General features: G+C 44.1%; 1 protein-coding gene across 4 annotated transcripts in view; it reads right to left on the bottom strand.

The window, feature by feature from the left end:
- Positions 1–423, bottom strand: part of ZC4H2 (zinc finger, C4H2 domain containing) — a 34008-nt gene extending 33585 nt beyond the window's left edge. For 2 of the 4 annotated variants that reach the window (XM_008592285.1, XM_008592283.1), the window contains exon 1: positions 175–322. In XM_008592285.1, the coding sequence (XP_008590507.1) occupies positions 175–227 (53 nt within the window). In that variant the 5' untranslated portion in view covers positions 228–322. Of the gene's footprint in view, positions 1–174 lie in introns of all 4 variants that reach the window. The other 2 variants (XM_008592281.1, XM_008592284.1) reach the window with 2 other exon arrangements.
- Between the last annotated feature and the right edge of the window lie 13436 nt (positions 424–13859).

The following is a 13859-nucleotide window of genomic DNA, read 5'->3' on the forward strand; positions in this document are numbered from 1 at the left end:
CATCTGGTAGCCTGTGGTGAATAGGCCCCGTTCCAGCTCCCCTCCGAAAGTAAACCAACAATAGAGACTTTCCATAGGTAACTCAGCTCTCTCCCGCAGCGAAGCATGGGGCGGTGGGGGGGGAGGGGCGCTTTCGGGGCGGAGGAACGGGGGACGCAGCAGTATGTCACTTACCTGATTTCTTTAATGCTTTCCAGTTTGCACATGATTTCTTGCTCATCTGCCATGCTTTTCACTGTCAATTTCACGTCCCGAGAAATGTACAAATACACGAGCCAAGGGATACAATAGACACAATGTAGCCACCTCCTCAGTGCTTGGAGCTCTGAGCCTGTGCTGTAGGGCTTGGAGAAGGCTTGGGAGCTGTAGTCCTCAGCTCCAGGGCCAGCCAGGCAGCCCAGGGAGCTGCAGGACTACAACTCCCAGAAGGCCAAGCGAGACATGCCCGTTTCTTTTCCTGCTGCTGCACTTTAAATCAATTTGTCACAGGTAATTATGTCAAAGCTTGTAAAGAGTGCAAGGGAGTGGGAATATTCGTCTGGCCCGCGTGCAGGGGAAAAAGGGGGAAAAATACTACAGAAGGCAACTGGAGAGATGAAAGACATACCCATTCACACCCCTCCGGGGGCTCTCACGCCTATCCGCCCCAAAAAGGTTACCAGGAGTCACTAATTACGCCACGCCTTGGGGCTGGAGAGAAACCTTGAAGGGAAATTAGCTTCTGAGATGTCAAGTGTTGTAGCTGCTGCCTGAGAACTAGTAGTTTTGGCATTCAAATGGGGATGGGCCCAGAGTTGGGAAGAGGAAGAAGGGAGGAGGGGGTGGCTGCAAAAGCTGAGGGAAACCGGTATGACGGGACCTCGTTTCTTCCAGCTACCCATCCAGTCAATAAACAGTTACTGAGCTCAGACTTTGCAAGGTAATGAAGGAAATACTGAGTACTGTGGGAGACGCTGAGTGAGGCAAAGATAAAAATTAAAAGCAAATCCTTATCTTTGAGGAGCTGGACAGACTACAAAGTAACCCAGTAATTACAGTACAGTGTGGTGTCATAATATGGGAATAGATAAGGTGTAACCTAAGCAGAGAAGATGTAAATAGGTCTCAAAAGGTGACTGAGAATGAGGAGAATGAGTTTTCCAGGAGAGGATACAACGCAGAGAGAAAGGAAAAGACAAGATGTCCAGGGCGTCTGGAGCATAGGGTTATACGAGGCGTGGAGGTGGGAAAGAGAAATGGGAGATGTATCTAGAAAAAGTAGATTGGAGCCAGATTCTGAAGTATCTTCAATTCAGACTAAAGAGTTTGGACTTAATCCTATAGGCACATATTTATTCAATACACATTTATTAAGTGCTTACTGTGTGCCAAGTAATGTGGAATTATTTTATATTTTAAAGCATGGGAGCGATAAGGTTGGAGGGATGACTTAGGGAAGTGACTCTGGAAGCAAAGTGGAGAATGATTAGAGGACATGAGAGCAGGTAAGAGGCAGTTAGAGAGCATGGACAGGCCAAGAGGGCTGGTCTTTGAACAAAAGAAAGACCTTGTCTAATTCCCACCTAAAAGTGAGTCAGAGTTCTGAGTTTGCCCCTTCTTTCTCTGAGCTTCAGTTTCCTCATCTGAAAAATGGACCTGGTGAGCCCCATCTCAAAAGCTTTGTTGTGAGGACTCAGTGACATCCCCATGATGGTGCTGAATAAAGGGGTTGATATTTTGTAGAAGCTCAAGAAAAGTTTGTGGAACATGAATCTCAGGCTGTTCTGGATGATTTTAAGAGTTCTCCAGGGAAGGAATTGAAGCCCTTCTCTTCTTTGGATCCCAGACATAATAACTTTCATGGGGAAATTCTGGTGTCTAGCCTAACATTTTCCTGTGACACTAGCTGGCATTTAAAGACCATTGAGTTGGTTGGTTACAATACCTGTGGGTTCAGAGCCAAGAACTGGCCCCAGCCCTGTCCTATAAGAGGAAGTGAGGAGGAACAAGCCTGTGTAAGTGTCTGGCATGTACTGGTTACTGTGCTGAGGGCTGTGTGTACAGGCTATCATTTCATCCTCACAAACACTCTGAAGGGGGCAAGTACATTCATCCCCCTTTACAAGGAAGAAAACTGACTCAGATAAGCTTTGTTGAGGCTTACAGTAGGTTACAAAACTAGAGCCTGGCTCAATTTGGACCAAGTTACTTGCAGATTAATGAAGGGAATGTATATGAAAAAAAGTATGGAGACCAAAAGTAAAATGGGGTCCTGGTTGTATACATTTATGTCAGACATAAAGTGCTTTACAATGTGAGTTAGTGGTTTGGGGAGATGTGTAGGGTGTGTATGGATATGTGTGGGAAACAGCTTAGGAATGGCCTTTGAGGTTTTAAAACTAATGTCTTTCTCTTTTTCCACCATCCACTTCCTCTAAGAATCCTTACTTCACGCTATGTTTACATGGCTGGTAAGGGTATGAATGTGTCTATGAATCTGTTTAAATTAAATATGTCAATGGGTTTACAGTCTGATTTTCACAGTAATTTGGCAAATATCTTGTCTTTCAAGCTTCATCAAAACTTAGTTTCACAGATGAGGAAACTGAGGCCAAGAGAGGCAAAGGACTTACCCTAGATCACCCAGTTTGGCTGACACAGAACCAGGACTCCTGACTCATGGGCCTGTGTTCTTCCTATAGTCCCACATGGCCTATATTAAGCTGCTGCTGCCCCTGTGAAGTCTGAATGCCTCTGTTACTTCAGCCAGATGGTGCACTTCAATACAGGTGCCTGCAGAGAGCTAAGCATGCCCCCTGTTCCCAATCCATGGACATAAAAGGGAGATGGCAGTTAAACTAGGAGAAAGGGCCTTGGGAGCACCTGGAGCTTGGAAGAAGTTTTGTGCTATTTGTTACAATTAGAATGTCCAATTAAAGAAAAAACAATAAGCCTCTTAGCTTCTGCTTGGCTCCTTCACCTCTTTAAGAACTGGTGTCTCACTTGCTCCTTGCTGAGTTGTAAGAAACCAGGTTAGAAATAAGAGAGAGGAAAAGAGAGGGGACAGCCATCTGCCCCTTCTCCTGAAAGAGAACTTAAAACAGTGTCTCCAAGCCAACCTGGTGGCTTTTCTATAGTAAGCGTTCAGTAGCTTTCAATTGATCAGAAGTCTGTAATAGATGAGACAATATTCAGGAACTGTGCTAGCATCGAGTTCTAATGCATACTTTTATTAGAAGAACTGATTGATTTGAGATGGTATGAAGAAAAAAAATCTTATTTCTATCAGAGCCAACATCTTTCTTATTGCTGAGAAACAGGTAAGGAAGGCAGGGTAGGTCAGGGTGAGTACCATTAAAATGCAAGAAATTAGTAAAAGGAAAGCCAGTCAGCCTCTGTTGACATGATTATACTTTTCTTGGGGTGCAGAAAGCTGTTATCCCAAAATGTGGTGCTTTGATATATTGGAATAAAGCAGCCTTGAACCTCCCCCCCCCCCCAGCGTTCAGTAGCTTTCAATTGATCAGAAGTCTGTAATAGATGAGACAATATTCAGGAACTGTGCTAGCATCGAGTTCTAATGCATACTTTTATTAGAAGAACTGATTGATTTGAGATGGTATGAAGAAAAAAAATCTTATTTCTATCAGAGCCAACATCTTTCTTATTGCTGAGAAACAGGTAAGGAAGGCAGGGTAGGTCAGGGTGAGTACCATTAAAATGCAAGAAATTAGTAAAAGGAAAGCCAGTCAGCCTCTGTTGACATGATTATACTTTTCTTGGGGTGCAGAAAGCTGTTATCCCAAAATGTGGTGCTTTGATATATTGGAATAAAGCAGCCTTGAACCTCCCCCCCCCCCCACACACCACCACCACCATCTCTCAATCCTCTGTCTCTCTCCAAAGCACAGGATGAAGATGAAGCTGTTCCCTTATCTGCCAAAAGTCTGGGCTCTCCAAAGAAGAAAACAACTATCTCTGGTCCTTTCCCCGAATTTTAATTAACTTAACTCATATGACAGGAAGAAAGACCAGAGTCTGTCAACACACCTGAGCAAACTTTTGTCACAGATCATTGTATTCTACTTTGGTTCCATTTGGTACTTTATTTATTTATTTATTTTAATTTTATTTTATTTTGTCAATATATAATGTGGTTGATTATTGTGGCCCATTACCAATATTTTACAGAGAATCATTTACCAGTCCATCTGCTCTGCAGGCCAAATAGACTTTGTCTGAGGCCATTGTATGTTCCCCAGACTCATTGAGACTCTCTGCCTAAGAATCCTACATCCACATCTCCCCTTTTTCTATGAAGATGGGTATATAAACATCTGTATTACACTGGGAAAGTTGGGAAATTACTCTCTTGGAATTCCCCAGTGCATTTCTCCTTCCAGTACGTTAAAATAATAAAATTTGTTACATCTTTTCTCCATATTAATCTCCGTTTATTAGTTGATTTTTCAGAGACCCTTCAGGGGGTTGAAGGGGAAGTGTTCCCTTGGCCCCTACACTTTCGGGTAATAGATCAAGATTTAAAAAGTGGAGGCCAGAATGTTTGAATTCACAGATCTGTCCCTGAGCTTCAACAGTAAACTGAACTGAAAGAGAAGGCAACAACAGTCTTCATTCTGAATTGCCTTTCAAAAAGTAGTGCATGTTACGTACTAAAGCTCTTGCCATGTCTCTTAATCAGCATTTCTAAGAAAAAATGAGCCAAAAGTTTTAAGGCCATTCAGTCAAAAAAATATTTATTGTGTACCTATTATGTGTCATGTACCATGCTGTGGAGAGCCCATAGTAGATACAGTAGATATATTGACAGACATAGACCTTCACCAAGCTTACAGTTTAGTGAGAAAGACCAGCTATTACAAAGATCACCATAAATATATAGCTATACTCAGCAATAAGAGCTTGGAAAGACAAGTGTAGTTTTTGTGAGCATGATTAAAAGTAGAACCAATTTCGTCCAGGGGAGTGGGCAAAGGGACTGTAACGCAGGAGCCCCAAATCTGAGAAGGCACTCATGTAGTGCTTACCTATTCCAAAGAAATCACCCGGAGGTCCAGTGGATAGAGACATAGATTTATTAGACTTAAGAGAGGTACCCATGGTGGCCTGTTGGTCCGAAAACCTACACTGCCACAGAGTACATACAACAGTTAAAGTGAACAGATCAGAGTAGGTGTGTAAATCATTTTTGGGCTTTCCTGCAGAATCTTACTTACCTCACTTAACTCAGAGCAAGCAGTAGATCTGGCTGAGTAGACAAGTTAATTTACTTGCTATTCTCCTAGCATCAGATTGTTTGTACATTTACTTAGGGTCCCAGCTCCCACCAGCCTCCTGTTTGTCTTAAAGAGGACATGCCTTTCCTTGGGTAAATACCTTGTCCACGGGTAGTCTCCAGGGGGAAGGGGGAACTCTGACATGAACAGGGAGGGGGGAATAGTGCTATGTCCAGCATTTGCCCTACATTCCACCCCTACATACAGGAATTCCACCCTCACAGTCTTCGTATCACATTATTCTTCTGCGTGTCCCCTAGGATGGAGTAGGGAATTGTGCTTTGCATCCAAATACCACAAATACAGTACAACCCACAAGTACCAAACAACAGCACTTCTACTACTACCACCACTCCTATTGTGACTTTTTTTCAGAACAAGCCGAGTGATGAAAACCAATCTGAGAAAGGGTTACGGGCAATAGCATCAATAGCTTTAATTTCAGTTTGCACAGTCTTCAGAGCAAGGGGCACATTGTAAGAGAAATCAGGAATACATACACAACATTCTGCCTTTATAGTGGTACAGGTGCCCCCTTGGGCAGCAGCAAGCATTTCTAGAGCCATCTTGTTTTGCAACACTACTTTTCTAATTTGTGATACTTCATTATTCAACAAATGGATAGCATGAGAACTAGCATTCAGGGCACTGGCAGTGTGGTTGGCTAGGGCTGCCACTGCCTTTCCAGTCACAATATTACTTAGTTGCAGAGAAAAAATTGCAAGGGGATAGAACCACCAGGGACAGTGTCTAACTTGATGCCTTAAAGAAAAGCTTCCCAATTGCAAGACAAATGGTGAAGAGTCATGAGCACTGTCCCAGGAATATAGGGCCAATCCCATGTACATCTTACTGTCCAATTGTATGGGAGGTAAGGCTATCCAGATACTCCACAAGTCCGGAGGGTACCCCAAGGCACAGGATGTGCTCCTGCTTGTATGGAGCAATTTTACCATCCCCATTGCTCAATATCTACAAGGGTGGTAGTATTCACACATAATTGTTTTGGGTCCACCCCACTTCTTGCATGGTTTCATTATCTGTCCCATTCAACCTTTCTGTGCAGAATGGGGCTAGTGCTTTGAATTGTATCTGCACTTGCAGTCAGCCAGCTCACCCCATCCCACACTGAATACCCCAGGATAGGATAGGTTTGGTTAAGCTGTTCTTTAACTAATGCAAATATTTCCTTCATAGTCTCATCATACCCTATCATGCACTGGGTAAGATTAGTCATTTTTTGGTTTTTCCATGGTCACAGCCACATTTATTCAGTCTGACTTGCCGATTGCATTGTACATGGCAGACCTGTTGTAGCAGATGGCAGGAACTCCAAGCAGACCTAGCAGGCTGATCTATTATGTATTCAGGCCAGGGTTGCAGCCCACTGAAGATAGGTATTCCCCGTGGTGGTCGTCGTACTAAGGATGATAATAAAGATGATTAACAGGTACTAAAAGTGGTAAGTCATGTTTATCAGATAACACACAAGCAAGAATTTTATCTTGAGACAATACTGTTACACTAAGGGGAGACTTCCACGGCTTAACACACCAAGCTATATCAGACCCGGGGGCTATTTTACCTATGACACAGAGAAAGAGGGGGGCAATTGAAAACTCCAGAGGGAAATAATAATAGTCCTTTTCTGTATAATTTGGTCTGTGGGGTTGTGACATCTCATGGTATTTGACCATTGTCCTACCACTGAGGGGAAAATCTCTAACTGCCTTTCTATTCCTGCACCCCAGGGAGAAAACAGGGAGCACCAGCATGGTTCAATTTGAATTTCTGAGGGCCAGTGGAGTGTTCTTACTACAGGTACTATATCTTTAAAGGCTGGCAACAACAAGTTATTTTTGTTTCCCCTCTGAGGTTTTAGTGAAGTCTCTAGAGTCTTAATTTGCAGTCTTATAGCTGCTGTCCAAGGCTGCATCAATGTGTCCAGTGGGGAAGGGAGTCCAGATCTGGGCCTCTCATTTAATGTCCACAGGGCTTACTAACCTTGGTGTCCACACCTGCAGGATGTGCTGTTCGATCTTTAAGGACTCCTTAAGCATTCTGATGTATCTTTCAATGAGACCTGCCCAGTTGTATTATAGAAAAGATGAAACTTCCAAGTGATGTTGTATTGCAGGAGCCTGAAATCTGAGAGGGCGCTCATGTAGTGTTTACTTATTCCAAAGAACTCACCTAGTTCAATAGGTAGGGACATGGGTTTACTAGACTTAAGGGAGTCACTGATGACAGCTGGCCAGCTAGATATCTGCACCACCGTAGGTTACATACAACAGTTATATAGTGAACAGATCAAAGTAGGGGCGTAAGTCATTTTCATGCTGACATATAGACCCTCACCCAGCTCACATAACTCGGAGCACACGGAAGATCTGGCTAAGTAGATAAGTTAATCTACTCACTACTCTCCTGGCACCACAGAGTTTTAGCACCAGTACGCTAATTTACTGATGGTCCCTGCTTCCTCCAGTCTTCCATTTGTCTTAAACGGGACATGCCTTTCCTTGGGTAACTACCTTGGCTAGTGGTAGATTCCTAGGGGGGTAGGGGGAACTCTGGTATGCACTGGGAGGGGGAATAGGTCTATATCCAACATTTACCCTACATTTCACCCATACATATGACTATTCCACCCTCACAGTCTTCGCATCACATTAATCTTCCATGTGTCCCCCAGGTGGAATAGCGAATTGTGCATTGTCCATTGCAGATCCAATGTGGCAGATGGCAGGAACTCTGAGCAGACCCAACAGGCTGATCTATTATGTACTTGGGCGAGGGTTGCAGTCAATTGAAAATAGGTGTTACCTGTGGTCATACTAGGGATGATAAGAAAGATGATTAACAGGTACTGAAAGTGGTAAGTCGTGTTTATCAGGTAACACACAAGCGACAGTTTTGTCTTGAGACAATATAGTTACACTAAGTGGGAGGGGCTTCCCCATTAGCATACCAGGCCTTATAAGGTGCAGGGGATATTTTATCTATGGGGGGGGGGACCCGAAAACTCCACAGGGAAATAATAATAGTCCTTTTTTGTATAATCTAGTCTGTGGGGTTGTGACATCTCACGGCATTTGACCATTGTCCTATCACTGATGGAAAGATCTCTAACCCCCTTTCTATTCCTTCATCCCAGGGAGACAACAGGGAGCACCAGCGTGGTTCAGGTTTAAATTTCTCAGGGCCAGTGGAGTGTTCTCACTCCAGGTACTATATCTTGAGGGGCTGGCAACAACAAGTTATTTTCACTTCCCCAATGAGGTCTTAGTGAAGCCTCTAAAGTCTTAATTTGCAGTCTTACAGCCTCTGCCTAAGGCTGCATTAATGTGTCCAGCAGGGAGGGGCATCGGATCTGGGCCTCTCATTCAATGTCCATAGGGTTTCTGCTAACCTCGTTGTCCACCCTGGCAGAGCATGCTGTTCTGTCTTCAAGGCCTCCTTAAGCATTCCATTGTACCTTTTGATGAGGCCTGCTCCAGTTAGATCATAGGGAAGATGAAACTTCAAAGTGATGTTATGGGTATCAGCCCATTGTTTTACCTGCTGTCTGGCGAAATGGGTGCCTTGATCACTCTCAATGACTTCAGGGGTCCCATAGGTGGCCATGAACTGTGCCAGTCCTCTGATCGTTGTTCTCTGGGTGAACCATTTGCTGGGGTAAGCTTGCATAATACATGTACAGGTGTCTACACAGGTTAATGCATAAATAGAAACTTTTGATAAGGGGAGTGGCCATATATAGTCTCTTTGTCAACAATTCAAGTGTGCATCTCCCCTACTCACTTGTCCCATCTCTTGGGAAGCTTATGAGGATGTTGTTCCATGCAGACAGGATGGTTCTGACAGGTAATCACAATGTCAGCATACTGGCTTGGTATCCCCCAGGCTTTGGCCACATCCCATAGTGTCTTTTGTCCAGTGTGTTTCATTTTCTTGTGTAATCATGCAACCACATCTTTGGTGGGGGCCTCTTCCAGCTTTCTCACACAAGCCAGGGCATCGGCCTCATCATTGCCTGGACTGGCCAATGGGTTGTGCCCAGGCACATGGTACACAGTCACTAATTTATGTTGGATGATTGCGTATATATCTTGCCACATGTCCTGACCCCACAGGGGCTTACTCATGATCAACCAGTCTTGTTTTTTCCATTGGGGCAGCCACAACATAAGCCCCTTAAAAACTGCCCAGCTGTCAGTACAAATGGTTACCAGGCTTTTCTCTTTGGCTGTCACCAGTGACGGGTCCCAATAACTGCTGTAGTTCGTGGCTCAAGGGACTTGTGGATAACTTACTGCATTGTTGTAGGTAGGCACACCACCTGGTCATTGTAGCTGTCTGAGCACTGGAATTGCGGGGTCACGTTGAGATGTCAGGAATCCACCCAGCAATTAGCAATGCAGTCCTTACTGTCATAGCTGCCTTTCTAGTGACCGATTCTGTGGCTAGTAATGCTTGATAAACAGTGTTTGCTTGTTGTTCAATGGGGCTATATCAGGTCTCTGCTCCTTTCCATGTCTGGGAGCAAAACCTATGGGGAGGTGAGTTTTCCCCTTTTGTTGCCATAGCCCCCAAGCATAGCCCTCCTGGGAAATATTTATGTCCAGTTCACAGGGTAGTGCTTCATTTGGAATGCCCAATTCTTGCTCGCCTCCTACTGCTGATCTTGCAGAACTGAAAGCGTCTTGGCACTCAGAAGTCCAATCCTACTGTGCTCCATTTTTGCCAGCTTGTATAGAGGCCTCATTATTTGTGCTAAATGGAGAATAAACACCCTCCAGTATCCTAAAAATCCCAGAAATTCCCGTAATTGTTTGATAGTAGTTGGCCTAGGGTATGCCTGAATCTTGTCTACCATGGAGGTCATTACGTTTGTCTTAACTGACCAAATAACACTGACTAATTTGACAGATAATCCAGGTCCCTGGGCTTTGTTTTGGTTTATAGCTCATCCCCTCCTCTGTAGGTAAGCAAAAAGGGATGGTGTAGCCTCCTCCAAATCTGTATGAGAATCAGAGGTTAACATAATGTCATCAATATAAAGGAATAGTCTTACTGATGGAGACATTGTTTATTTTTCCAAGTCTTGCATGACCATTCTATGGCAGATAGTAGGGCTATGCAGGTAGTCCATCAGCAAAACCACAAATGTCCATTGGCATCCTTCCCACATGAAGGTGAATTTGTCTTGACTATCTGGATGGATATCAATACTAAAGAAAGCATCAGCCAAGTTTAATGCAACTCGATATGTAATATGAGGTACAGCCACATGAAAAGTTGGAATTACATATTTAGTTCCCTGTACTCCACAGTCATTCTCCTGGTGCTGTCTGGTTTATGGTTGGCCTCACATGGGAATTATATGGACAATGGGCTGGGTGTATTTTTGCCTTAGTTAGTTCCAAGATAAAAGGAAAGTGATAAAAGGAAGATAAAAGACAAAAAGAAAGGATATAGTTTCCTCAATTCTCCTGTGACCCCCTGGCAACTGATATTGCTTAGTTGCCATTATTCACTGGGATGGCAGCAGTTGCACTAGGGGTGCTGTGCTTTACCTCTCTGTACCTCTTTCACAACCTTACTTCATGGGTGAAACTCACTCACACTAGTATGCATACACAAACCTTGCAGTATATCAACCTAAATACATATTCCCCAATCAGGGAGATGTACATGGCAAGGTCCCTTGGAGGGAGCTGACCAATCTTTAAAGTTAACTTCATTTTTCTTACTTTAATGGATTGCCCACCATACCCATCTATAGAAGTAATCGGACCTTCAAATTTTGATGGATTCCCATATATCAATGTACATTCAGATCCTGTATCTACCAAGGCAATTGCCCTTTGTATGTTCTTTTTTTTTTTTTTAAAAGATGACCGGTAAGGGGATCTTAACCCTTGACTTAACCCTTGTTGTCAGCACCACGCTCAGCCAGTGAGCGAACTGGCCATCCCTATATGGGATCCGAACCCGGGGCCTTGGTGCCATCAGCACCGCACTCTCCCGAGTGAGCCACTGGGCCGGCCCTACAGCAAATTTAATTTAAACCTCATTTGGCTTTATTGTGATTCTACAGTCGGGAAACACTTCATACTATAAAATAGAATAAGTGTTCCAATGAACCAAGCAGAGGCGGTTTTGTATGTTCTGCAAAGACCAGTATATAGTGAGCTCAAAATGGGATCTGTGGTTGACAGAGACAGCCCACATTTCCTTCATCCCTTGGCCACACCCCTAGGCTTGGGACCAAGGGAACAAGAAATCTGTCTGTCTTCCTCTGGAGGAGAACTCAGCTGCACTTGGGGTGAATTAACGAGGCCCTCCATAGAGGGCAGCTTCATGAATTCCTTCACTTTCTGCTCTTCCTGCATTCCACCTAAAGGAGTCTATCCTCTTATCAGCTATGTCTCTGGCTATTTTTCTGACAGGGGCTGGAACTGTTTCTCTCTGGGCATCTGTTGCCACAATTTAAGCAGTATCACATTCAGCTGCTTATCTATTTGGGGGGACCAACCCCTGCTTTAGTTAGGTCCACTCACAGCTGTTTTCTAGTGACTTTCACTGGTTCTTTCTGATCTCCCTTTTCCCCCCTTCTCCTTTTTGGTACCACTTCCTTTGCTTTGCAAATCCCTTCCTTTTGTCATATAGTTTTATTTTCCCCCAGATCAGCTATGGCTTGTACTCCCCTTTGAAATAATTGCCCTACTAGGGGTGAGAGAACGGATGCCAATATTCCATAGCATCTTCTGGGAGCCAACTGTATAACCCTGACTTTCATTCCCCCAGTAAATTGCACCAAGTCTGGACCACAGAAGGGGTCCAGTAAATAACATGTCTCATACCCAATTTGCTAAGGAATTCTTGCAACTCCTCCATAATAGACCACTGAGGGAGCACCCCCCAGTTTTTCCCTTCATCAGGCCATGCAGCATGGCAGTCTGCCATGATTCAAGTCAACAGGGAGGCATTTTCTTCATATTGTCCTGCTCCATAAATACACTGCAAGAGCAAGGGATGGTTGATGACTGATGCCATTTTGCCAGCTCATCCCCTGTCAATATTATGCCATTGGCCCCCACAAATGGAGTAGCCACCCAGGAACGCTATCTCTCCCTTTCTACCATAACTTAATAGCCAGTCCTACCAGCTCCACCAAAATGTAAGGGTAGGTGCTTCTATGCATATATTTTAGCAGAGGAGGTAAATTTTGGGCATTTTGACCTTCTGGTTGCTCTTACCTAGTCTTAAGCTCTTGCATTATTACTGGTCTAGCTTGAGAGTTCCTGCTTAATAATCAATTACCTCTGCTTGGAAATTTTCATTTTCCTAATCTGAGGTAAAGGTCTCAGAAGTGGGCTCCCATTTTCTAGGATTCCACTCTGGATTTGTAACTACAGTGCAGATTTTACCCCATGTCAGCCACTCTCTTTTTATCTTTGCAAAATGACATACCAAATCGTGCAGCTGGTCAGTGGCTCTGTCTGACTGACACACAATAATATCCTTACTATCATCCCGAGTTAAACAAGCCTTTCTTTCTGATCTTAATTCTTCCAACCTAAGCCCCCAGAGGAGAGGCCATGCTACTGCAGCAACAAGGGCCTTGTAGTCCTTTTTCCTTTGAATACCTCCTCTTTCCTTGACTGCCTTTAATAGCTCCAGCAGTCCTGCCACCACTTTCAGAGTGTCCCCATGCTCACGCAGCAGTCCCCAGCTATCTACCAAGCTGGCAATATCAGACCAAATTGAACCAGTGGCCCACCCAGGTATTTCACCCTGCAATATTCCTCCCACCCTCTCTGTCTTTCCCATGGCCACTTTAATGGGGAGTTTTCTGGAATAGCCTGCCACCTATGCCAATTGTAATGTGGGAGTCCCAAATCTGAGAGGGAACTTGTGTAGTGTTTACCTATTCCAAAGAAATCACCTGGAGGTCCAACGGGTAGAAACATTCGTTTATTAGACTTGCAAAAGCTACCAATGGTGACATGGTGGTCAGAAAATCCACACCGCCATGGAGTACTTATAACAGTTATATAGTGAACAAATTAGACTAGGAGTGTAAACCATTTTCAGGCTTTCGTGTACACCCTCACCCAGCTCACTTAACTCAGAGCAAGCAGTAGATCTGGCTGAGTAGATAAGTTAATCTATTCGCTATTCTCCTGACCCCAGAGTGTTTGTTCATTCTCTTAGGGTCCCGGCTCCCTCCAGCCTCCTGTTTGTCTTAATGGGAACATGCCTTTCCTTGGGTAAGTACCTTGGCCAGGGGTTGTCTCCTAAGGGGGAGGAGAACTCTAGTATGCATGGGGAGGAGGGAATAAGGCTATGTCCAGCATTTACCTTACAGGGACAGTCAAGAAAAAGCTTCCAGAAGGAAGAGTCCTGAAGGAAACTAGGCTGGAAGAGAAGAAAAAAGCAGGAGGCATCAATAATTCATTCATGCAGTCAGCCTACAAATATTTATTGGACCCTTACTATGTGCCAGGCACTCTCCTAGGTTTCAGAGATATAGTGCTTTGCATGCATTAAGTTAGTTTAATACACACAATAATC

This window comes from Galeopterus variegatus, unplaced genomic scaffold, assembly GCF_000696425.1.
Source record: "Galeopterus variegatus unplaced genomic scaffold, G_variegatus-3.0.2 Scaffold7733, whole genome shotgun sequence".
Taxonomy (NCBI): domain Eukaryota; kingdom Metazoa; phylum Chordata; class Mammalia; order Dermoptera; family Cynocephalidae; genus Galeopterus; species Galeopterus variegatus.